Genomic DNA, 27,647 nt, shown 5'->3' on the forward strand with positions numbered 1-27,647 from the left:
TCACGGGAAATTGAGTTTTTTAATCGTTATTTTTTTTATTATTGTTTTGAACATACAGGTAATAATGGAAATAGAGTTGATGTTTTAATCAAATTCAAACCTTCTAACAATACTACAAAAACATGTCACCACAGACTGAGTACAAATTCAAACAACATGCGCAGGCTTACCGTTTATATAACAACAATACAAAAAGGTTAGAAAATACAAAAAAAAGGTAAACCATATTTGTCTAAAAAAACACATAACATTAGTTATTGGCTTGAGGACCCTCAGTACAGTGGGACAGTCATCAAACATCTGCATTTATGAATTAAACATTGATTTATCAGCAATTCCCACAAAGACAGGTAGTTTCAGTTGTGTTTGTTTCAGTTACAAATATTAATGCAAAATATCTGAACCAAATTGCTTATAAAAACACATTCTCAGCAGTTTACACATCATTACTTTAGACATAATATACATGATTTATCAACTTTTATCATTTAATAATATATTTATATTGATATTTCATCTGAAACAATTACTGATAACTTATACAATTATTTACAGGTAACTTACATGTGATCGTATTGGACAAACCCATCATCACAATCATTCTCCCATTACACAGTAAAGCAGTAGAAACCTCAAAATATTAAAAAACTCAAGTTCATTGATCAATGACAATATAACAATTCTTTGAGAAATTAACATAAATTACTACATTATTCTGTTCAGTGTCTCTGTTGTTTATCTCACATGCATTTGTTGCCTTAGTTCTTGTCTGTTCTCATTTCTTCTATAAGAGCTTTTTCTGCTTCGTAAAGCGCGTTGAAAAATATCAGTTGTGATGAAAAATCTCGTGTTTCTATGATCTCAAAGATGCTCCTCATTTTACTCTGAGGTGTTGTCATTGCTCTGGTTTCACTTAACAATTCGTCTGCAATGATTTCACCAAGGTGATCTAAAATGGCATCAACATTTCTCACCCTTCGGATAAGTGCAGCTTTGTTGTTTTTCAGAAAGGATACACCTGTAGAATGTAGTCATTATTGCATTTAATAATATATTCAAATGACCGTGAGACAGAAAAAAAGCTAATAATTTATTCCACTGCAATTCAAAAACGGCATACTAGCCGATTCAAATGTAAATAAAATGGCTAATTGTTGTTGAATGTATGTGCTTACACTGCTCATCGGTTGATAGGTTCAGTCTGCTGTTTTCTGCTGTATAGTCTGTAAGATAAAAAGTTGTGATGTCTTAATTTTCAACTCTTTAGAGATTCACAGTATAAATGCCTTTATTTATGATCAGTAAAATCGGTAAACAATTCATGCAGATTTTACATTGTGCAATGCTCGTATTGTTGCAGTCTAGAAGAGTATCCAGTGTCTTTGATGGTAACTACTGTCATGTCAGTTATTTACTTCCTAAATCTTTATAAAATTCCAGTAACTTACAGTAAAGGATCTTACTTACCTGCCAGTGCTATGTCAAGGCTCCATTCAACTTTAACCTCTACTTTCTTGGGTTTTTTCTTTTTGAGGCGTAATCCCACATTCATCACACCATTTGGTAACTTTATGTCAAATGTTGGATAGTAATGTTTCCACTGCTTAGCACATCGAAGTTTTGTGTGCTTAAAAAAGAAAAGAGAGAATAGGTGATTCACACGAAAACTTGGTTTTAAAAATTTCAAACATGAAAATTAAAAAATGCTTTAATTAACCATTTTTTTCCCCAGACATTAGAAACAAAGTTTGGAGTATTTGTGAACATTAATTTAAAAACATTTACTTACAATTTAAGACCTTTTTGAACACATTTTCCAAAACAAGTCCTAAAAAAATCTCATCAACACTGTTAGAAAACCAAATACATTTTCACATTTTTAAAAATGGATTATTAACAGTCATGGAGAGTTACTTGAAATTCTGAAATAATATTTATTTTTAAATGAACAGTTTTTTTTTTTTTTTTTTTTTGATTGATTTCTCTGATTACCGCAACACCTTCCACAATTTACAACCTCTTTTTTTATATTTCAATGAAACCTGACATATTTTCAAAATGATGTGGCAAACCTGAAAGAACATATTGTATTCTGCACATGCATTTAAAAGCAAACTAATATTTTTCAAACTAATATCTATTAAATAAATATTAAATAAACACTTGTTGCGGTAATGATATAGGTTACGGAAATGAGGTTGCTGATTTTGGTAATGATAATAAGTATACTAAGAATGAGGTATAGTTTAAATATATAAACTTTAATGTAGAAAATAAATTGGATAATATTGGCACAATCATGGATTTAAGTTTAATCAGTTTGATTTTGCAGTGCTTCAAAAATATAGGCTTACATAGGCTAAAAATGTGCATTTAGATTTATATTATTATTATATATTATACATTAATATTTTTTCTGTCATTTGAAAACATCTATTAGAATTAGGGATACCAGTATCGGTATTGGGCCCGATACCAAGCTCATGTACTTGTACTCGTACTCGTAAAAATACCCCCGGCAGCAGCAGAAATAATGTCAGCCTCAAGGGAGTGGAAATACTTCAAAATTAATGATGACAACCCACACATTGCGAACTGCATGCTTTCAATCACAATTCGTTATCGATTAGTGAAGGCGGGATAGGCAGTTCTCAGCACGCGATCGGTTCTCCTTGCACCTGAATGGTCAAATGCAGGTAACAGGTAGATATGCAGGTAAGTGGAAAGCATGAAATGGAGTTGATATGGCAAGTCTATGCATCTTAAACAGAGGTGTATGGCAAGTGGGTGTGTATAACAGGTAAACAGTTTATTTGAATGAATGTTCTTTAAGTGGGTAAGTGAAGTGTCAGTAAGGGAAATGTCCATGTCCAGGTTATTGAGGTAAATAGTAACAAACCAGAGTCTTTCGGCTTATGAAGGAGTTCGTTGGAGACTGGAGAATGAAGGAGATGTTGGGAATTAGGTAAGTAATCCAGAAGGAGTTCAACTAAAGAGTAATAGTTTTCTAGATCATAGGATCAAGGAGTCAGCCTGAGTTTCCGGGTTGGTGACCAGTCACAGAGCAAAGAGTGAGAGGAGTCTCCACCTTTTTCCTAAAGAGCCTACTGCATTTTAGATTATGGGAGGCACTTCCAGGTTTGGAGAAGTTCGACTCAAAAAGACTGAAACAAATCATTTTAAATTATAAGATTGCACTACAAAGAATCCTGATCCATCAGTTTGACTGAAAGAGGTGTAAAATGTCCTTTATGTTCTATTTTCAGACATCAGAAGAATAATGTAATGCTTGGTAATTTAACGTGACGTGGTATAACAAGAATATCTATGGCAAGAGCTTTTTTCAGTCACTGCATTCTTTTACTTCTGATCATTTTATTTCTTACTGATGCGGTGTCCGTGATTTCCAACAAGAATGTCAAATTTGGACTCCATAGAACCATAGAACACTTTTCCACTTTGAAACAGTCCATTTTAAATGAGCCTTGGCTCACAGGACACAAAGGAGCTTCTGGACCATGTTCACATATGGCTTCCTTTTTGCATGATAGCGCTTTAGTTGGCATCTGCAGATGGCCCGGCGGATTGTGTTTACTGACAGTGGTTTCTGGAAGTATTCCTGAGCCCATTTAGTAATGTCATTGACACAATCATGCCGATGAGTGATGCAGTGTCGTCTGAGGGCCCTAAGACCACGGGCATCCAATAAAGGTATTCAGCCTTGTCCCTTACGCACAGAGATTTCTCCAGTTTCTCTGAATCTTTTGATGATGTTATGCACTGTAGATGATGAGATTTGCAAAGCCTTTGCAATCTGACGTTGAGGAACATTGTTTTTAAAGTATTCCACAATCTTTTTACACACTCTTTTACAGATTGTAGAGCCTCAGCCCATCTTTACTTCTGAGAGACTCTGCCTCTCTAAGACATCCCTTTTATTGCTAATCATGTTACAGACCTGATATCAATTAACTTAATTATTTGCTAGATGTTCTCCCAGCTAAATCTTTTCAAAATTTCTTGCTTTTTCAGCCATTTGTTGCCCCCATGCCAACTTTTTGAGACCTGTAGCAGGCATCAAATTTGAAATGAGCTCATTTAGTCGATAAAAGTGTAAAATTTCTCAGTTTAAACATTTGTTATGTTTTCTATGTTCTATTATGAATAAAATATTGGCTCATGTGATTTGAAAGCCTTTTAGTTTTTGTTTTATTCAAATTTAAAAAACATCCCAACATTTCCAGAATTCGGGTTGTATAAGTAATACAATAATTGTCTGTCAAAATGACAGAAATCACTTTGAAATATTATCACTCAATGTTCCAGTTAATGACATTTTTGATTAAGGCAATGTATATACCATAATAATATTACCACTACAGTGACATTCGACATGTCTGTTATATTTCTGCTGAAATAATCAAGTTTTTTGGGATATTGATGGTCTGTTGTAGTTGTTTGTTAACACCTCTACACTTTTAATGTTTGACGGTGAGTAGAATCATCTCATTGTACACAGTTTTTAAAAATGCTTAATATTGCGTTCATAGAGCGAACCTTTCTCAGATTGTTTAATGGACGTTAGTAATGGAAGTTAATTTGCGCAAAGCATCATGGGGCATGGAAAAAGATGGATACGTAGCCATGCTAATGAAGGCAGTAATGACTTGCATGTCCGGGTAATTAGTATTCCAGAGAGAGTGAGCGCTGTGTTTGACTGGAGGGAGAGCCTTGTGTGTCTGTGACGTGGTGTTGATTCACATCGTTTCTATATTATTTTGCATAGTGATCAGATGCATTTTAAATAATTGCAAATTTCACAGTTTTTTGGCCTTGGTACAAAATGACCAGCTAACATCAGTTCACTAATCATATCATGGGAAAGTGTGAACAAGTACTAGTGTCAGATGAAATCCCTCTATATATATTATAACAGATTGCTATAAAAGGAGGGAAGAAGTGCTTCCAATCATTGTAAGTCCAGTGTCATGCCACTGCCAACACTAATAGGGCAGGAATGGATCACCATCAGTGACTTTTAATAAAACGCACTTTTAATAAAAAAACGTAAATTCGTCCCCTACACTCTTTTTGGGCAAGTGTGTTCACGTAGAGGCCAATGTGAATAAATCTAGATTTAAATTCAAAGAGACAAGATAGTCCATGTATGACCGGTCATTTTATTCTTATCCGAAACGAGACGATCTGAACATTATGGAGCACTAACACTCTTGTGTAACATATGTTTCATTCATACTCGAAGCCAGAGGGCACTCTCTCACAGAAAGTATAAAATGGATTTGTAGAAGTACTAACTTATGACGTTCCAGAAAATCCCTTATATGGACAAAGGCATCCAGCTATGTGCTGTAGCAGCGGGTGAATAAACGCTGTGACTGATTAAATGTGACGACAATAAACACACAATTGCAACAATAAGCAGCAAACTTTGCAAAACACAATTTTTGTCACTGCCAATACTGCTTTTGGCCACGGCTGTACAGAAAACTGGAAAGTATTTTTAGGATAAATTTCTAACATTCTTCGTAACCCATTTAATGACATATTCCAGATCTAATCATAATTAATCTCTGACTAATTTGGTTCAAAGGCTTAAAGGCAGTTAGATTTAATTATAATGGCTGGTTTGAGTTGTCTGAGATTATTGGGCATTCTTGTGATAATTGGAATGGGCAGATATAATAATAATAATAATAATTCCTTACATTTATATAGCACTTTTCTGGGTACTCAAAGCACTTTACATATGGAAGGGGGAATCTCCTCAACCACCACCAATGTGCAGCACCACATGGATGATGCGACGGCAGCCATATTGTGCCAGAAATCCCACCACACACCAGCTTATTGGTGGAGAGGAGACAGAGTGATGAAGCCAATCAGTATATATGGGGAGGATTAGGAGGCCATGATGGACAGAGGCCAATGGGCAAATGTAGCCTGGATGTCGGGGTTATACCCCTACTCTTTTCGAAGGACATCCTGGGATTTTTAACGACCACAGAGAGTCAGGACCTCGGTTTAACGTCTCATCCGAAGGAAGGTGCTTTTTGACAGTATAGTGTCCCCATCACTATAATGGGGTGTTAGGACCCACACAGACCACACAGTGAGCACCCCCTGCTGGCCTCAATTTAAAGTATATTGATACTTTGAACCATGCAGCAATGCAGAAAAACATGCATAGACATGCATATCAGTAATTTTGAATTACAATACTGAGCACAACACTGAAAACCTAAAAAACTGAGGTTTTAGATGCTATGGATAATTTCAAGACATTTAGGTAGATAAGGATAGACATAAAGGTAGATAAACTAAATACAACTCCATTTCCAGAAAAGTTAGATATATTGCAAAATGCAATAAAATCAAGAACCTTTATTTAACTGACAAAAGTACAAAGAAAAGATGTTTTCACTGACCAACCTAACTGTATTTTGTGAATATACACAAATTTTGATTTTGATGGCTGCAACACACTCCAAAAAAAAAGACTAAAACTTTAGAAACATTTTCCGTCATTAATGAATAACTACATGAGAACAAATGAGTTATACAATATTAACAACATTCTAGTAGTAACTTCTATTAACTAACAAGAAACTGTTTAACAAATTAATGTGAAAGTGACATGTGAAGGACAAGTATGGTAACAGTAACCCATACTCAGAATTTGTCCTCTGCATTTAACCCATCCAAGTTAGTGTACATACACATTATCAGTAGAGAGTAGTGAACACACACACACACACACACACACACACACACTCGGAGCAGTGCTGTGGCGACCGGAAAGAGATTGGGGGTTAGGTGCCTTGCTCGAGGGCAGTCATTTTCTGCCAGTATTGAGAACTGAACCCACAACCTTCAGGTTACCAGTCTGACTCTCCAACCATTAGGCCACGATTTCTTCGACTGAAATTATATAGTACATTGGGACATTTGGGATTATACAGAGATATATTAATATATGTCACTTTATAATCCCAAAATACACCTCCATGTCAATGATTCCTTCACACATAAGCAAGTCACCCATGCCGTTTGCACTAACGCACCCCCACACCATGACAGGCTTTTGCACCTGATTAAAGTCTAGATGGTCTCTTTCATCTACTAAGAACTCAATGTCTGTTTTTTTCCAAAAACAAGCTGAAACGTGGACTCATCTGACCACAGCACACATTTCCACTGTCTTTTGGACCATCTGAGATGAGCTCGGGCCCAGAGAACTCTGCACCATCTCTGCAAAGAACTGATGTATAGCTTTCTCCTTGCATAACAGAGATTCAGTTTGCTTTTCTTGATGCAGCGGCAGGTTGTTAAGTGACAACACTTTTCCAAAGTACTCCAGAGCCCATGTGGCTATATTTAACACAGCAGCATGACAGTTTCTCATGCAATGCTGTCTGAGGATTTGAAGGTCACACACATTCAACAGAGGTTTCCTGCCTTCCCCTACATGGAGATTTCTCTGGATTGCCTGAGAATCTTTTCATAATATTATGTATGGTAGTGTCACTGAACAGAAGAATGCAAAGACAGGTAATATCAAAACAAAGTTTATTGAAACACCAGGTGAGAAACAAGGTGAGTAACTGGGTAGCAGATCAATGGGGTGATACTAGCAGAGAAGTGACAGCTCTTATCTGTTGCAGATAGTGAGTCGAGGTGAATAGCGAACCGGGTGACTGGACGATGCACTGATGCTGAAGACTGAAGAAAACAGAAGACTGGACAGTTCAAGACAGAATTGTACAGGTACGTTACCACCGCAGGTATCTCCTGATTTCCTGTATCTTCCATTCAGTCTAGCCATTTTATTGTGGATGATATCCAGATGTTAAACTGACACTAACTCGTAAGAAGTTGGAAGTCGATACTTATGTGGGACCATGGTTGACTTGGAACAGGGAGTAGCAAATGTTTACCCTGAGGAAGACAGCGTGGGACTTTTGCTAATTTTCAGCTGTTACTGGTGGCTAGTTGGGAGACTTCCCAAACTGGCCTTTCTAAGGCCAGTTTGATAGCCAGCAGTCAATTTCCGATTTCATAGTTATGCTCCCCCAGGGACAGTTTCTTAGAGAAGAAGGCGCATGGATGGAGTCTGGGAGGCTCACCCTGCCGCTGAGATAGTACAGCTCTTACCCTGGTAAAGTTGTCAACCTTGATGATGAAGGAGAGTTCTGGATCTGGATGGATCAGGATAGGAGCTGTACAGAAGGCTGTCTTCAGTTGGTGGAATGCTGACAGCAGAGACCTGGGCCCATTGCAAAGCAGGGAAGTGAGTGGTGAACTGAGTGGTACCAAAGTTATGGATGAATCTCCTGTAGAAATTTGCAAATCCCAGGAAGGAAATTCCAGGAAAATATGAGGATGTCGTCAATATAGACAATGACGAAATGATGGAGGAATTCCTGGAACACCTCGTTCATGAAGCCCTGGAAGACAGATGGTGAGTTGGATCCCATAATTTGTAATTTGTTGCAGACAGAGTGAAGACAAGACTGGTGAACGGGATGGCTGGGAGATGCTCTGAGTCTGTAGACTGAGGACTGAAGCCTGGACAGTTCGAGACGGGATAATCAGGTAAGTATCCACAGGTAGGTAGTCAGGTGAGTTCAGCATCGAACAACGAGACCAGACACTGTTGAATGAGGTGTGTGGGTTTATATAGTGGCTGTGATGATGACTCTGACAATAATCTTTTCACTTTTATTTTGCCTCTGTCCCAACTTTTTTGGAGTGTTGTAGCCATCAAAAACAAAATTTGTTTATATTTACAAAATACAATAAAGTTGGTCAGTGAAAGCAATTTTTTTTGGTAATTTTGTCAGTTAAATAAAGGGTCAAGAGAATTAACAAATCACAAATTCTTGATTTGACTGCATTTAATAAAATGTCCCAATTTTACTGGAAATAGGGTTGTATATAAACTATTTGATAAATGATTTCCCATTATTCATTAGAAAATAGATGCTTTGAGAAATCTCACATCTTTGTCATGTTTACCATGCCTTATTCTTATTCTAAACCATACTAACCGACGGTTGTATCATTGATACTGGCCTCTCTGAAAGTTCATGTTCCTCAGCAGGATCACAGGACATGCTGTACTCACAATTATATGTGAGCATGCATTCACAAGCTGATTGGATTAGTGTATAATCTTTATTACATTTTCTCACCTGAAAAAAAAAAAAACAGAGAAAATGTAATTTGTTTATAAAGTCAGACAAAATAAGGTGAAAAATTAACACAGTAACTCAAAAACATACTTCTCTGGGATCCACATTGCGTGGTTGTAGAAACACATGCAGCCTATGCGTTTCCTTTAAGTAGAACAGCATCACTTGGCCATGTGTCTTAGACCAATGACCCGTAAACCAGTTTTGTATTTTGGAAATAAAAAACGTTGATGTTCCTGGGATGCTCACTGTAACATGTGTTTCCGTGATATTCTGAGGTTTCAGAACGTCAACAATCTGATCAGAGTAATGTACAACTGACATGAAGTGGTAGGCATCCTCTGAAATAATAATAAGAAAATAATAATTTTGCTATGTCTTTTACATTTAGAAAATGTAAACATATAATGTAGTGTTATGTTTTTTTATATTTTAACATTTTTTTTCACTTTGCATTATTCACAGATTACATTCAGAATCTCTCATAAAGTTCATTAGATTGCCAACTCACCAATGGAGGTCTCACAGTGAGGTAGACTGAGTTGGGACAGCTCACCCTGAACACATTTGATATCATACAGGGGTCCTGCTTGGTAATGGTTGGCAGGTACTGGACAGTCGTCGTCCTGAAGAACAGTGCTGTACAGCACCTCTCCTTCACCCTTCATGTTAAAACCAAGCTTTGTAAACTCACAATGGAACCAGCCTGCATGGCTGCTCTGTAACCTATTTCAAAGAAATATCAAATATAAATACAAACTGATACACTTAAATAGCTTACTTCACCTGTTTGTTGATATGTACCTGTATTTACTTTGCCCCTCCTGAAAGATGACCTCGGGAGTGAACAAATAATCCTTTACATCTAGCTTCTGTGAAAAACAAAAAGTGTTTAAGTGCATTGTAATCAAATTGTCAAATTAGACATAAAATTATAAAACCATATTTGCATTTGCAAAGAGATCATTTTAAAAGAAATGAATCAGTGACTTACCCTTAAAATGTCTGAAGGGGACTTAGAATCGCCATCTGAAATTTCTGGTAATACCAGATGCACTGAATTATTTCTTCTGATCATCCTCTGTATCTTCTTTGACAGCTCTCTCCTTTCTGTAGTTTCTGGTTCAGAGCCACAGATGTAGGTTTTGTGTCCACATTTTTCACGAAGCCACTCTAATACGCTTCTCTGAGCTCCAGTATATTCATTTATACTACAGTCTCCCTCTGTAAATACTACAATGACGTGATTCCAAAATTTCTCTCCAAGAAACTCTAACTTTTCAAGAATCTCTTTGGTCTGGTCTGTGAATTGGCTTTCATGCAGACACAATGCAAGCAGAATGGCATGAGGCCCAGGAGTCAGCTTTTCCCATCTAAGAATCCTCTTGGCATTGCAAATATCAATATCAACCAAGTGCACCATCTTCTTGTTCATTGAACCTTTGAAACTCTTAAGCCTACCACTGCCAATTTCATTATAACTTCCTCCATCAAAAATCAGGCTTAAAACAGATTTTACTGTTTCACTGAAACTCATGAGCCAAATCCTCATCTTTCTAAGAAGACAGCTTTCACCTAAAAAAAACAAACATTTGTATAAATGAGATGTTACAAAGGCTCATTTAACTTGCCTTTTTTAAAGGAAAATGAAATCTCTCTTAATTCCACATATGACCAGTGACAAATGATTATTAAAGATTGTGACAATATAGACAATGATTATCATTACAATGTTAATGTCATGCTATCCTAAAACAGTGACAAAGTTCTTAACACTTTGAAAATGAAAACACTTCTTTTGATTTTTGCATGAATGACTCCTAAATGTAATCTTCAAATTAACGAATAATGCATTAATAAGGAAGGTCAATCTTATTAAACAATATATTTTACAGTGCCATCATGTTTAAAGATCTTGAATAAATGAAGCAATAATAAATAGGCCATAATGAAAAATAAATATGATTAAGGACAATGGCTGAATTACACACATATCTATGGTCAAAAATGGATGTAACAAGAGTTTCTATATTGTAGAATCACCAGGTCTTGACATGAATAACAAAATGTTGTGATGTGCCAGGACATTCAAGAATATTTGTTTAAACCATTTATTTTTCCAATAAATATAACACACTTTAAGTGTGTCATCTGCAGATCTCAGTTTAAAAACCATTGATTTAGGAAGCCATCAACTAATCAAACACTTTAGAGTAGGAAGACTGTGACTGTGTACTGGTAGACAAAATTTGGACAACACCTACATATTTCTTTAAGAAATGTCAAAATGTTGGTTTAAAATAATGAATAAATTCATACAACACTTGACAACATTCTGAATCAATAGGTTATGGATCATAAATATTTTAACCTAAATGCTCAAGATCCATTAATACATTATTAAATAGTTGAACTCCAAGATTATCTGAAATCTTGAAATATTGACAACCAGATATTTAAAGTCATATGCCTTTTGTGAAAACATTTACCTGTATGTGTACATTCTAATACCTTTGGGGATTTAAAAAAAATAGATAAATAACAGACCAGTGTATTTCATGTAACCCAACCCCTAATTATAAAAGAATTATATAAAAAATAAACTTAACTAAAACATAAACTTATAATATAACGTACAAAATAAAATATGTACTTACCTAAATCAAGCCCATTTCTTAGGGCTCTCTCATAAAACTCTTCAGCCTTGAGATTTTCACCCTTCACTTCATGAATGAATCCTTGTATAGCACATACCTCGCTGTTATTTGGGTTTTTCACCCTTTCAATCACCTTGTTCAGGTTCTTCTCACACAATTTGCCTTGCTCTGATTTTGGCTGCAACCTCAGACCTTCCATGAAATGATAGATGGCCAGTTGTTCAGATCTTTTGCTGTAGAGCTGGTATTGGCCATAAAAACAATGAACTGCCTGCAGGTCTTGCTTTTCATTAGCAATTTTAAATGCTTCTTCAAACAGTCTTTCAGCTTTGAAGTACCTAGTTGTACCAAGTTGTCCATAATGCACTGCTAAATCTGCCATGGCATAAATGAAAGTGGGCTTTAGGGAAACCGCCTTCTCCAGGTGATAGATGCACTTTTGCAGGTATTGCTGTATTTCATATGACTCTTTTTTACCATGTGTCCTATAGTTCATTTCCAGGAATATTTTTTTGCTTTTGTAACACATAGCCAACTGATGGTGTATAAAGGCTGAGCTTGGAGTAGAAATCAGGGCTTTTTCCAGTAGAGCAATGGCAGGGTCCATGTTTCCTAATTGGCGGCAAAATTTTGCTGTGTATCTAAAGACATGTGGGTTTTCAGGGGACTTCAGCAGTGCCATAATCACCATCTGCAATGCAGCATCGAGCATCTTTCCATCATCTCTGTTATGCAGCATTCTCAGAGCTAGCAACACTAATAGAACAGCCTCATCTGGATTTAGCTGTATAGCTCTTCTGAGCTGTTTTATTGTTGGCGAGTCTGAAGGGTCAGAGGTCTCATTGGTCGTGCGGTACAGGGCGATAGCATAGCCTGTATTTAAATCACTGTCATCAGGGTTCATTTCAAGGGCCTGTCTAAAGCATTCCCTTGCCGCATTGTAGTATTTGTGAGAGAATTTAAGAAAAACCCAACCCTTTTCCCTGAGTACCTCAACAGTATGAGTGAATCCTTCAGAAAATTTTGTGTGGATCCTCTCTAACTGTCTCAAGTACTCCTGACATGTAGAAAAATCATTCATATGATAATGCAACCAGGCAAGGTCTCCATAGGTAACAATAAGAGCTTCATCACTGTCTCTGTAGTATTCCTCTGCGAGCTGCACTGATTTCTGCAGATTTGCGAGAGCTTCTTGCTGATTGCCATAGAGATACTGAACAAATCCAAAGCTGCTGTAAGCTCGTGTTACTCTTGGCTCTCTAGATTCCAACTGAATCTGTTCCTCCAGACGATTCAGTAAATCACAGAGAACAAAGTCTTCTTCTCTTAGAGACCAAGTAAAGTGGCACTCCTGCTGAAGCAGTTTGGTTTTTAAAACACCTTCAAGACTGAAAAAAAGAAGGAAAGCTGAGACAAATGATTAAACACTTCATTTATATGAGTCATGTACTGTAGTTTTGTCACAGTTTTCAGACAAAGAGCAGAGTTCATTTCAGATACATTCATATGAATGATACAAAAACATGTACACACGTCTGATTTGCTATCCTTGTGGGGACTCTCCATAGACGTAATTGTTTTTATACTGTACAAACTTTGTTCTATCCCCTTACACTAACCCTACACTGTAAAAAATGAATGTGATTTTGACGGTAAATTATTGTAAAAACGCTACGGATAAAAATTGTAAATGGGTTAACAGTAAGTTCCAGTACTATATACAGGGAAAAACTGTAAAAGCTCTTACCAGACATTTTATGTAATTTTCACAGTAAAATGCTGTAAATTTTACAATTTTTAGAAGTAAAAAAGAACAAATCAATGTATAATTTACAGTCAAAAACTGTAAACTGATATTCCCACAATTCCCTGTGTGACACTCCACATTTGAAAGTATTTTGTTTAAATAATCATGTTTCTTAATAGTTTTTGTTATCAGTTATGTACATTAGAGTTTTATGTTACTTCTTCTGCTGTTTAATGAATGTTTATTGCATTGTGTAAGTGTTGTGGGTTACCATGATGGTGTTTTGCGTTTGCGTGAATCACTCTGTGCACCTTCTTTATATAAGTATATACTTCAGCTCGTGTAAAAGCTATTTGTGATGAACTCTGATTCTTCATGTGGCTTTGTCGTTTACCACCTGCATTATAATGGTGGTTGTCAGTATATTTTAAAGTTACAAAACAGATTTTAATAGTAGTGTGCATTGTTGAATTTATTGGTTTACATTCAAATTTTCTTGTTTGTAAATTACAGTTTTATACTGTAAAATTTACAGTTTGTTCTGTAAATGTGTTTACAGTTTTTTTTTTTTTTTTTTTACAAAATTATTCTGGCAACCGCAGCTGCCAAAATTATTTTGTAAAAACTACGGATTTTTTTTTACAGTGTACCCATCACAGAAATCTTTCTTCATGTTTACATTTTCAAAAAAAACAAAAACAAACTGTATGATTTATAAGCTTGTTTCCCCATGGTGACATGAGTCCCCATGAGTCTGTGTGCATTCAGGTTGAAGTCCCCACTGGGATAGAATAACATGTATACACACACACACACACACACACACACAGAGGTTATTGTTTTTAAATTATATTTGAGTGTAGTTAACGAAATTTTTTAGCACCCTAAACCTAACATCCAAATTCATATGTGTTTGTGTGTGCGTATAACAATTTCTATATTTCTATACTTTACTGACATAATGTTGCCATTCAATCTCTTGAATAAATCCACATTCAGATTCAAATTCTAAAGTAAAATGCCTTAGCGGAAATAAAGATGTAGCAGACAACAGCTTGTGTAACCACTTATAGGACACACACCAGATCTCGATCACCGAAAATCACATTTTATTTGATACAAAACTAACTAGACTAAACCAAATGGGGGAAAATCATAACTTACACTATTTTCATAGTATTTAATTTTTTCCATAGGGAAATTAGCCTAATTTTTTGTATAAAAACTTATAAATTGTTTAAGACAGTCCTACTGTAACTATCAGAGGATGTTAATCAATAGTCTGTGCGTTTGTTAAAGTCATCAGTTTGTAATTTCAACTTATTTTTACTGATACTGATATTTTTATTTATTATAGCCTACTTATATTTATTATAATTACATTCTACTTTTTATTTATAATAGACTGCTAATACTAATTATATTATACTTATTTTTAATTATTAATTAAAAAAGTAGGATACTTCTGGCATACATTTAAATTGACGCCACGGTGTTTTTTATTTGTGGTGTCTGATCCTATGGTCTGATCGTGTCCTAAACTGATCCGTTTAAAAATGAAGTATGTTGTTTGTGTGACACTAGCAGCACCTAGCGGATTACAAAAATACAGCATATTTTGCAAACGCACCTTTTGCATGTCGCGCCTCCGTCGACTCAAACATCACAAAAGCTCTTACAGGTGCTTGTGAAGGCACGTCTCAACAGGTAAATGTAGGCCACTCTCAATAAAACATATTTGAAGTACTTTTTTAGGACACCTTTTGTTTTTTTAAAGATATGTTATGTTCAGATGGTGTGTAATCATTTATTCTGTGTACTATCCTTAAAACATACTCAAAAAAATCTTATTAGGTTATTGATGGCTTACAAAAATATTGTGATTCACTATAGGCCACGTACACACTGTAAGTTTCAGGAGTGACAACCGCATTTAAATGCGGGAGTGAATCCCCTAAATTGTCATTACATGTGTGTACGGAACAGGACTCGCTCTCGAAAATGCGATGATTGACAGCTTGGAAACCATAGCGACGTTCTGGCGTCTTTCCTGTAATATTACAGTGACAAAACACTCGTTTCAGCAATTTAACTAAACACACTAACACAGTCGACGGAGGAGTTGTGTTTTGTTTATGCGTGTCCAGCCTGTTTCACACAGAGCCCTCTCTTTCTGTGTTGCCATGGTCACTCATTATTTCGGGCTTGCTGTTTAAGCTCGTCTCATAAAGCTAACGGGTTTATGGAGTTATTAAAGTGTGCAGACATGAATCGTGATATTTTGGTGTTACTTTCAGCAATAAACATTTGGATTTATTTCGGTTTATTATGGGCTTATTCTTGTTCGCTGATTTTTCTAGCAAGATCTGGCAACTCGAATGAGTCAGGGCTAGTGATTTCTCTGTGATTCACCGCGCATACAGAAGAGAGACACATAGTTGTTAAGTTCGGTTCCGTACACACTGCGTGGAATTTCTGTAAATGCGGTTGTCACTCCCGTATTTTTCGGGAGTTAATTCGGTTGTAGAATGCGGTTGTCACTCCCGTATTTTACTGAACTGTTTGTGTACAGCACGCGATTAAGCACTAAAAGGTGAACTGACAACCGAATTTAGCTGCAGTGTGTACGTGAAGTATATAAATCGAGATCTCGACCGATTTCGTGACTGAATGATTCAATTGTGAATTCGGCTGATCTAGCAGATTAAACTTGCAGTAGCAAACAACTCATTCAGTGATACGGACATAGTGAGTTAAGTTAACAAAAAACACCTGAATCTTATTTGTGTGGCATTAGATACCTCTCTTTTACAGTTTTTTTTTTTTTACTCTTTTACAATTTATTTATTTATTTTTTCATTACAACCAAAGATTTTTATCAGTGATTGTATATCAGGAGCAGGGATACGTTTATATGCGTTTTGTTTTGTGATTTCACCGGAACGACAGATTGAAGCGCTAGTCCGTGTAAAGACTGCGCAGTGTGCACGAGCGCCAACACTGTTGCGCTACTGATAACAGCGCCAGCGGCAACGAGCACTCAACATGATTTCAGAAAAAACACATCCCAGCGATAGATCGCCTATTTTGTAACACAAACGAACGAATTGTTAATCAACTAGAGACGTTTCTTTCGCATTAGATGTATCCGTGCCGCAAAATGTTTCAAAAAGTGGTGGGGACATGTCCCACCCGTCCCACCCGCAAATTACGCCTATGAACGGGATTGATGACAACCACTCAAAATAGAAAATTGTAACACTGGATGATAAAAAAAAAAAAAAAAAAGCTTACACTATTTAATTATTTAATGGACACTTCTCACATTTCTGAGGATCTCAGACACTATAGAATTTTAGTTGGGTAAACGCATAAAAGTGAACAGGAGTAGGCTATAGCTGTATAATGTAGATAATATAGTGGTGAACTGCAATATGACTTTGCGTTCACTTTGCTCCAATAGCTAGCCTACATCTCCAATTTTGTAAAAAAAAAAAAAAAAAAAGGAGAAATAATGGCATTAACACAAAACAGAGTAAAATATAAAAATATATAAACATTATGATAGATTTATAATGCCAGTAACCATGGAAATGCATCATTATAGTTTGTAAAATATGTGTTTTATCTCTTTAACATCACAAGAATGCAATCACTAGTAAACAGACTTCCTGTTAATAAAGTATAAGGTAAGGATCTATTTATATATATATATATATATACACACACACACACACACACACAGGGCTTGACATGAACACCCGCCACGCCAACCCGCCGGGTATTCAGCTGTGGCGGGTAAGACAGCCAATCCCACTAGCCACTTTGGCTTGTTGAATATAATTTCAGCCTACAGCCAAATGAAAGGTAGCCAAGCTCGTCGTATCACAAAACTGCAATTCAATTACAATTCTTTATCAATTAACTTGCTGTTAGTGAAGGCGGGATAGGCGGAATCGCCGAATGACACAACACAACAGAAGCGCGCTCTCTCTCTCTCTCTGTCGCGCGCGCGATCAGTTCTCCTTGCACCTGAATAGTCAAATACACGCACACACAGATGTCAAAATGCCCATCGTGTGGAGTAGGCTATCGCGTGAATACAGTCGGTTATGGCTTAAGTGGACGTAAACAGGTGCACAGTAAAAAACGTTGGGATATTTTATTAACCCAACCGTTGGGTTACACATATTGGGTCACCATGTTGGGTTATTTACCAAAAATGTTGGGTTATTTTTAACATCGTTGGGTTATTTTTATTAATAACCCATCTGTTGGGTTAAATACGGATCCTGTGACGACGGTTCAAATTTTAACGGTCCAGTGACAGTCAACAGAAAGAAGCTGCTGCAACCTGATATTATGAAGGTAAGTCATGTCGTTTTCGTGTATATAACTTTTATAACATTAGGTATTGTGTACTGAAACATAACATATATTCTAAAACTGAATTTTATATTTTTAAGTCGTAATTTTCTAGTCAGTTTTAATGTTCTCCGGTAAGTGAGATCGACTGGAAATGATTAACGTTAGCTATCCCAGTCAGCTCGCTAGCAGTGATAAAGTAAACATACAAGCGAAACTGCTTAGAGATGTATTACCATACAATGGTAACTAATAATATTGTCTTGTGAAATATATATCGCTAAACTAAGGAAGGCTAGGTCTCAGCAATCACTATCCAACATTACGCATGTTTTACGGTCTTTGTGATAATCTTTCATAATATGACAGCTAAATTTGAGCTTCAAGCTTGTACTTTTTTTTTGTACAGGTGTGATTAGAAATGCGGAACGAAAGAGCACTTCTTATTTGAGCCGTGGCGCACGGACCGTTTATCAGCTCGGCCTACAAAGCACGAGCTCGGTCCTCGATTCTCGGTCATGCGGCACCACAACAGAGCTGTTTTAATTATTATTCAATCGTTCCCAAAAGCTTTTACGCAAAAAAAAAAAAAAAAAAAAACTGGAGAAACGTTGTGCAACCAATGAACGATTAGTTTATGAGTAGTTAACGACAGTTACAGTGTGTTTTTATCGATAAATAACCTAGATTTACTGTTTATTAGGTTTACTGTAGTAACACTAACTGCAAATCTTGTATTTGCAGAAATGTGGTATATTCGTAATGCATGTTATATATAGTAATGCATGTAAATATATTATAGGAGTATCTGAAGCATCTTTATACTGTTGTTTCTTATGAAGCTATGTCAGTTTTTGCATTTTTGTTGTACTAAATGTGTTTATACTTGTGATTTAGACAAATGGAATAATCTGTGAAGCAAAGACTACAACAACCTGCTATTTAATGGAAACATTTGAAGGTAATCTATTTAAATAAATGACAACTTTTTTAAAGACTAATTTACTTTGCTGAAAATATTTAATTTTTCTGCTTTATTGTAACACAGAGCAAGGAGTGGATGAAAGTTTTATGCTGCTGGATGACAGTGGTTCTCAACTGTGGTCCTAGAGTATCCCCAGCAATACACATTTTGGATGACTTCCTTATCTGACACCCTTTTCCGGCCTTGGAGTCTCTCTGCTAACAAGCTGGTAAGTTGAAACAGGATTAGAGAGACAAAATGTGCAGTGCTAGGGCTACTACAGAGCCAGGATGTTTGGGAAACACTAGGGTACAGTTTATTACTCTTGTTTTTTTTTTTTCTTTCTCAGTTGTCTTTATTCGTTTTAATACATTATGTTTTAATTTAAACAGAATCCAAGTTGTTTGATGACTGACAACGATTTAGTATCAAAAAAATGCAAGAAGTCCTCACAGCCAAGCTAATGTGTAAATTAGACATACAACACCTCAACAAACTGCATGGATTTGATCCTTTGGAACAAAAACTGGAATGGTGAGTTTAATGATGTTCAGAATAGTGAAGGGTTGTTTTATTTTGGGAAAAAATGTATTGGCCATGTCTAAGTGCATGTAAAATTTGTCCACACACACGTGGTATTAATTAAAGTTTTTAAACTTGTCTTTCAAAGATGGTCATGGAGAAACTGCCTTCAAAACCCTTCCCCCTGTCCTGCCATCATCGCCATGCCTCACAAATGGGAAAATGGTGCTGAAATGAAGCACAGCTTAACTGACATTCAGCCTGTAAGTAAAAGCAACACTGCAAAATTAGCTTTGATAAATTACACTGCTCTGTATACATATGGATCCATTTCTCCTTTCCTTTAGTGATTCTGCTTGTTAATAGGTTAGTTCACCCAAAAATGAAAATTCTGTCATTAATTTCTCACCCTCATGTCGTTCCACACCTATGAGACCTTCACTCATCTTTGGAACACAGATCAAATTCTTTTTAAAGAAATCAGAGAAATTTCTGTCCCTGTATTGACAGTCCACCCAACTAAAATTAAGGCCCAGAAACGTAGTAGACATTGCTAAAGTTCTCAGTGTGACTCCAGAGGTTTAACCTCACATCTTGTCTTCACCAGACTTTTGTCGCATCGCACCACAACAGCTAAAAGCTGTCTACACTGAACGCGACAAACCGACCGTTGCAGAGCACTCGGACTACATCAGAAATAGAACAGGGAATCCGTTTACTCGGGAATTTGGTGTTGCGCCGCATCCAGTGTAGACAATATGACTGATTATAATAGGTTCTATTTTCTTTTGATGTGTCGCTTTGCTCACGTCCTGTGCAGACACGGTTTCAGTTTTATGAAGTGACACATGCTTTGTTTGTGCAAAAAAAAACATAACTTTTAATTTACACAACAACGTCTGCTCTTGCATCAAAACAACATGAATGTGTTGAGGTGCTCCTGTGAACATGCATTGGAGATTATTATTTTGTAAATAAAGTGGAAAATTATGGTTAGGGAATAAAATATAGAATATACTTGCATCGCTTCCTAAAACTGAGGTTAAACCACTGGAGTCACATGGATTACTTTAATGTCTTTTACTACCTTTTGTGGGCCTTAAAAGTGGTAGTTGCGTAGCTGTCAACAGAGGGACAGAAATCTGTCAGATTTCATTAAAAAGATCTTCATTTGTGTTCTGAAAATGTCTTTGAGGTTTGGAAAGACATGAGTTATTAAAGGGTAGGTAACGCAACATTTTCTGCCAATCTCATGTTAATCTTGAGTACCTATAGAGTAGTATTGCATCCTTCATATTAGTTTTATCATATTTATAAAAGATATTCTGTAACGAGCCCTTCCACAAAAGCCGAGCCCCTGGAGGCGTGCCTGCCGTGGGCAGAACTAAAGAGTCATGAGCGCGCAGCTTTTGCGTAGAGATCGTCTGCAAGCTGCAACATCATTATAAATAAAAAGGGAACAAAAACGTTCATGTCGTTTACATTATATGCACTTGAGTGGCGATTGCCAATAAAACACAGACATTTGATGCAGTTTTACTCACCGCCCGTGATCTGGGACTTGTTCACAAAGCATTCATCACCGAAATCAAACATACATGCTTCACACAACTCGTGTTTTGAAACTTTGGTCATGTTTAGCATGAGAATGCAACTCTTTAACTGTGTAAATAAGTCAGAATTGTATTTTTTTATTTATTTATTTTTTTGGGTGAACTAACCCTTTAACAGCAGTTGCAATTCAGTGACCATATTTTAATTTAGTACAGCACTGCTTCAGTGTAACTTTTACTTAATTTAACACTGCTTATGTTGTCACAGTGCATGTCAACTGAACTTTATTTATTCTTTGAAGGTTGGCACTAATATGGCGCATTACCTGAGCAGTGAGACAAGCCGGGATCCACATGACTTGATGCCTTGAGGACAAAGAGAACTCCCAAGTTTTTTTTTTTAGGTTTTTTTTTTTTTAATAACATTATTTTTTCATTGTGGCATTGAACAGAAGATCTTATTTTAAGCTATGCATGTATATTTCAATTTTTTTTTTTTTTTTTTTTTTTTTTTTAATATATATGAAATACTGTTCAAAGCCTTCTGCTCCCATTTAGGAGGTTTTGTAGCATGCAAACTTTAATATACAGTAGTAGTACATTTGAAGTGGATCAAAAAAGTTAATCAAAGTTGTCCTAAAAACTAAGTTGTCCTAAGAAGAAGGTTTTAGGGACAACTTTGATGAAAGGTTTTGATCCACTTGAAATGTTGACTAGTGTATTAAGAGGGGTTCCCTCAACACTTTGCTGCCTCCTTAAGAACTTTGATCATCATCATTAGGTCCAACATATTTGTGGTTTTATTACTTAAGGTATGTTTACAACACATCAATGCATACAATCTACAGTGTTGACTTTTCATTAAAGATATGTTTATTTATTGAAGAATTTAATGTTATGAATTTATGTGTACTTGTAGTTTTTCATTTAGTGTTCATTTTGTATTTGTGTGTTCTGTATGTGCATTTTATGTATGTTTTGAGTTTACTCTACATGGTTGTGAAGGTTTTAAATATAGGTTTTAATTGTGTACTGTTTGTACAAATTTATAGGTTTGAATTTAATATTTGTACTGTACACTTTTGTGTAGGTTTAAATGTAGTGTTCATTTTGAATTTTTGTGTGTTCTGTATACATATTTATGTTTTGAGTTTACTCTGTACATGTTTGTGTAGGTTTTGAATGTGTACTGTTTGTACAAATTTGTTTTGAATTGATGTATGTACATTTATGATATTTACATTAAATGACTCCACAATATTTCATTTGTAATTTAAAATATATTTGTTAAAACATGTTATTTTATACAAATAAACAATCTAGAAAACAAAGTATGTTTTATATATTATAATAATGTCATGAATAAAAGTAAATAGTTAACCCAACTGTTGGGTTATTTTTAACCCAACCATTGGGTTAAAAATAACCCACAGTTGGGAAGGTGCTATGTTAACCCATAGTTGGGTTACTTGTTGGGTTATTTTTAACCCAACATTTTTTAGTGAGTGGTTAAAAAACTGAATATGTGTCAGTATATTACATCCATGCATTCAGCAGCCCCCAAATAAATACCTGTCTGTCATTAATGTTAATCAAACAACAAAATATGTTAAATAAATGTATACATGTTAAATAAACCTACTGGAAAGAGATTTTTAAAAATTTACTATTTGTAATTTGCTTCTTTGTTCTTTTTATATAACCTAACAAAAACAACTGTACATACCAGCTGATATACTACATATAGTCTTGATTTGGGTGGTCAATCTGCATTTGTAAGTTTGAAAGGGTTTTAAATCTTGTAAATCAAGTAAAATGACTCAAAATCAAGTAATTTAAGCATGCCAAAGTCAACTTTAATCATATAAAATGTAATTTCCCAACAGCAAAATTGTGGCCAGTGAAAATGCTGAGTGGCTAGTAACTTTGGAAAACCACTAGCCACAGTGGCTAGTGAGCAAAAAAGTTAAAGGGTTAGTTCACCCAATAATGAAAATAATGTCATTTATTACTCACCCTCATGCCGTTTCACCCAAGTAAGACCTTCGTTTATCTTCGGAACACAAATTGAGATATTTTTGTTGAAATCCGATGGCTCCGTGAGGCTTACATAGGGAGCAATGACATTTCCTCTCTCAAGATCCATAAAGGTACTAAAAACATATTTAAATCAGTTCATGTGAGTAATAAAATAGCGACTTATTTAGTGATGGCCGATTTCAAAACACTGATTCAGGAAGCTTCGGAGCATAATGAATCAGCGTATCGAATCATGATTCGGATCGCGTGTCAAACCGCCAAAATGCTGAAATCACATGACTTTGGTGCTCCGAACTGCGGATTCGACACGCTGATTCATAACGCTCCGAAGCTTCCTGAAGCAGTGTTTTGAAATCGGCCATCACTATATAAGTCGTTTTTTTTTTTTTTTTTTTGGCGCACCAAAAATATTCTCGTCGCTTTATAATATTAATATTGAACCACTGTACTCACATGAACTGATTTAAATATGTTTTTAGTACCTTTATGGATCTTGAGAGAGGAAATGTCATTGCTCCCTATGCAGGCCTCTCGGAGCCATCGGATTTCAACAAAAATATCTCAATTTGCGCTCCAAAGATCAACGAAGGTCTTACGGGTGTGGAACGACATGAGGGTGAGTAATGACAGAATTTTCATTTTTGGGTGAACTAACCCTTTAATGTCAAGCCCTGTATATATATATATATATATATATATATATATATATATATATAAATAATCAAAACATATTCATAATTATACCATGAGAAATTATCTCAGTGTGTTAACGTCAAAGATCGTCTGAAAAGGTTTAACGATTCATTTTCTGAGGCGCAGCAGTGTCTGCGCTTGTTTCCTTGATGCATACCGTTCATAAATCATTTAATTCATTAAATAATACAACAAACAAACCCACCTCATTTTGCGCCCATCTTCAGTAAGCATCAAATCATGAAAATACCAATGGAGCAGGACGTTTTGGTATTGTCAAATAGGTTTGAAACTTCTTTATCTTAGGGCCGGTAAGATTAAACCTGTAAACATTACAGATGTAGGGTGGAGCTGAGAACAGTTGGGCTTGGCAATCTTAAAGGTACACTTCTGTAACTTTTTTTTTTTTCAAAAGCAAAAAAATTTAAATGAGTCAATACACCATCAATTCTTACTTCCAAAGCGCGTTTTGTCTTACCCTGATTCACTAAAGTAAGCCTCGTTTGAAACGTGCCTTGCCTGGAATTCAGACGACAGTAGGCGAGAAGGCGGATGTAGTGAGGGGTGGAGTGAAATTAGTGCAGGCAAGACGGACAGTTTCCACTTCTATGGATCAGACTCCTACGAGATCAAAGGCGGATATCGCGAGATTCACGCTCATGCGCTGTTTCTCTAATAGGCTTGTTTGAGATGCGCCTAGCCTGGCCTGAAATGTAGGCGAGAGTAGGCGGCTGCAGTGAGAGGAGGCAGGGGCGGAGCCAGACATTGTAAACATTCGGGGCTTAGCCCAAATCTATTTTGTCCAGTCACAATTTAATTTTCCGTTAACAGCTTTACTGTCAAGGAACTTCATAGTAGTATGCTGGAGTAAAGTTCATAAAATGTACATTGTTTCCTACAGGAATTTGCAAAACTTTGTTTGGTGTAGCCTGAGAACTTATGCCCATGTACAGTGTGCACATTGACCAAAGAAACAGCACTGACTTGTACCTGGACATTAAGGAGGGCTCAAACATCTTTTTAGTTGTGATATAGAGTCTCAGTCTACATTACATTAGGATGCCAAACAATTATTAGGCCTACAATAATATTATAATATGATTTAGGCCTTTATAATTATTCATATGACAGTAATAGGCTATCCATATATTGTAGCAAATGCACTGTAAAATAAATGAAAATGTTAGTAGTTACTTTACAATACAGTATAGGGAAATTACAATACTTTTGTACTAATTTCTTCACTTGCAAGAGATAAACCCTTGCGCTTTTATTTTGATCACCAAATGATCGCGTGAGCAAATGTACGCACTTCTCTTTAAAACACGCAGCACAAACAGACTGTATATACACTTAATCGCTGTCTTTTGCTGTTTTATAAAGGCACAAAGCCATATCACGGTTTCGATTTTAGTTCGTTGGCAAAATACAACGTTATAGAGACCATTATGTTTTAAATTTTCGGTTCATTACGAAACAATGGCGGTATAGGGTAATTAAAGGGAAACACTGAATGAATGTTTAGCTGACAAATGTGCTAAAGTTGTCATATTAGTTGTTATATCATAACAAAAACCTTTCAACCGGACCGAACGAGAGTCTTGAAGCCTCCCGCTGCTCTGAGTGAGTGACAGGAGGCGTGGCTGTGTTCAACTAGCTCCGCCCCTGAGGGGAGGAGTGAAAAAAGTGCAGGACAGTTCTCTGTTCTCGTAGTAGATCAGACACCTACGAGATCAAAGGCGGATATCGCGGGATTCACACTCGTGCGCTGTGTTGCTGATAAACTGGATGTAATTTAGGTTCTGTTGCTTTAATATGAAAATAAACATAATGAACAATACACCCAAAGTACTTGCTATTTATTTCCATTCGAAGGATGTGTGTATCAATCATTTTTATTTTAATTACAGAGATCGCACTGTCAGAGACTTTAGGAATCACACATAATTTATACATATAAAATCATGATATTAGAGTTTTAAAATCATAAATTTTAAAAAGAGATCAATACATCACGGTTGTTTAAACCAATAAGCATTAAGCAGTCGGTGGAGAGCAACTGCACCCGACTGCAGAATCTGATGAGGCCGCCTCGCTGTCGCGAGACTTTTTTGACACACGTCGGCATGACATCAGAGCAAGGCGGCCCACCCTCGGACACATTTCTAACCGGCATGCATCTCGCGGTTATCACCGGTGATCGATTCTGCACAGAATTTGCTCATCTCAAACAAGCCTATTTCTAACCGGCATTCATCTCGCGGTGATCGGTTCTGCGCAGAATTTGCTCATCTCAAACAAACCTAAACTTTTGTTGTTGTTGTGTTGCTAACAAACTGGATGGAATAGAGTACCTCAGGGATGACGTGTTTTTGTAGGCAAAACCCGGAAGCGAGTTAGCATTTTAGGACATCCGGTTCCATCGCCCCAAAGTCAATGGGTTTTTTGAATGTGTTTTTGCTAAATCACCCGAAATAAGGTCTGTGGTTAACAAAGCCTCTAAATATTTTCAGGTTTTGATCTATGACATAAAACACACCAGTTATAACCCGCTTGTGATTTTTTAAACCTTTATTGTGTCTTAAAAACGGCGGTTGCTAACAAATTGCTAAAAGGGACTACTTCCTTTGGCGGGGACTTTAGACGTCATCATGACAAACAGGACATTTGCACAGCATTTCTCATGAAAAAGTGGATAAGTATTCATACACAGCGCAGATCATAATCAGCGAGCATGTTTTTAAATAAAGTTTGAGGAAGCTTGGAGGTGGTGACGTTGATCCGCGACCATGGTGTGCTGTAGTCCGTTTATAGCCTACTGTTAGCTTTTTATATCTGACGACTTTATTTAGGCTTCAGAATGTATAAATGTTGTGTTAACTTGTAAAGATTATCTTGTTAGACAAAACGTGTAAGTGTCATAACCCTTTGTTAAACACAGAGCTTATTTTTTGCGATTTTCCAAAAGTCTATGGGAAAAATACATAGGCTTTCGATGGAGGGAACCCGTGCGCCGCTAACTTCCGGGTTGGCCTACAAAAACACGTCATCCCTGAGGTACTCTATAGGTTGTTTGCACATGACGTCATTTCTGTGGTGTGAAATGCAGCTGGGGGGCAGGAAGTGATTTTTCTATATAGGAATCGCTATCACAAACTCAAAAGTCCTTTGTTTTGCGTCGTTTATGGTTGCTTAAATCGATCAAACTGAGAAACCACAAGGAGCTTTTATCGTTTACACAACTTTTACGTTTTTTAACTTTAAAAGTTGTTGCCTTTTAATAGCGTTTTGTGTCTGCTGATACTGAAATTAATATGGATACCTACTTACCTTTTTTGTTTTTGACTTGGTTAAATATTCACATGTGCGCGTTTGAAGGGAAGAGAAGCTATTTTATCCCATTACATGATCATTTGGTGTTTTAACTTAAGTTTTGTAGAATTGCTTTCACAACATGCACACCAGTAAGCTGACAAATATCAGCTTATTGAAATAACCGGTTTTCCCCGTTTACATGCAAACCAGTGACAACGCAAGTAAACCGCGTTTACATGACTTTATTAATAAATCAGGTTATTTCCCTGTAGTGACGTCAAAAATAATCATTTGCGTATCTGACTCAGAGTATTCCATGTTATATCAGTTGTGATGTTAAAAAAAGCTTGCAACATGTCAGCGAGAAACTTACGGCTCATATAGGCTATTATTCTCTCATGCAGTAACAGCAGCGTTTTGACTGAACCACTTGTACTTCTGCTGTATGAGAGATGAGAACACATTTTTAAAATTTTTCGGGTCTTGAAAGAGTCTGCGTTTGCGATATACAGGTGCTGGTCATATAATTAGAATATCATCAAAAAGTTGATTTATTTCACTAATTCCATTCAAAAAGTG

At 36.2% G+C, this 27,647-nt stretch overlaps 1 protein-coding gene and 1 long non-coding RNA gene across 5 annotated transcripts; one reads left to right on the forward strand and one right to left on the reverse strand.

Annotated features, from left to right (window-relative positions):
* Window positions 1–10: 10 nt before the first annotated feature.
* On the reverse strand, window positions 11–24,368 carry LOC127512794 (interferon-induced protein with tetratricopeptide repeats 1). Of its 2 annotated transcripts, XM_051894109.1 has the most exons (11): window positions 24,232–24,368; window positions 23,959–24,076; window positions 11,870–13,257; window positions 10,207–10,787; window positions 10,017–10,084; window positions 9,724–9,938; window positions 9,303–9,553; window positions 9,069–9,212; window positions 1,468–1,627; window positions 1,176–1,223; window positions 11–1,018 (listed from the first exon to the last, which is right to left on the reverse strand). In XM_051894109.1, exons 2-11 carry the CDS (start codon window positions 23,985–23,987, stop codon window positions 759–761), a joined length of 3,144 nt encoding a protein of 1,047 aa, XP_051750069.1. In that variant the 5' UTR covers window positions 23,988–24,076; window positions 24,232–24,368; the 3' UTR covers window positions 11–758. The 2 variants fall into 2 exon arrangements, with proteins under 2 accessions (XP_051750069.1, XP_051750070.1); XM_051894110.1 differs by lacking the exons at window positions 11–1,018; window positions 1,176–1,223; window positions 1,468–1,627 and adding an exon at window positions 5,161–8,671.
* Window positions 15,809–21,537, forward strand: LOC127512795 (uncharacterized). Of its 3 annotated transcripts, none has more exons than XR_007930259.1 (4): window positions 15,809–18,942; window positions 19,030–19,479; window positions 19,616–19,730; window positions 21,323–21,537. It is a non-coding gene; the product is annotated as an uncharacterized LOC127512795 (long non-coding RNA). The 3 variants fall into 3 exon arrangements; XR_007930260.1 differs by having other exon boundaries at window positions 19,030–19,174; window positions 19,338–19,730; XR_007930258.1 differs by having other exon boundaries at window positions 19,030–19,730.
* Window positions 24,369–27,647: the final 3,279 nt, after the last annotated feature.

This window comes from Ctenopharyngodon idella, chromosome 5 (genome assembly GCF_019924925.1).
Source record: "Ctenopharyngodon idella isolate HZGC_01 chromosome 5, HZGC01, whole genome shotgun sequence".
Classification (NCBI taxonomy): domain Eukaryota; kingdom Metazoa; phylum Chordata; class Actinopteri; order Cypriniformes; family Xenocyprididae; genus Ctenopharyngodon; species Ctenopharyngodon idella.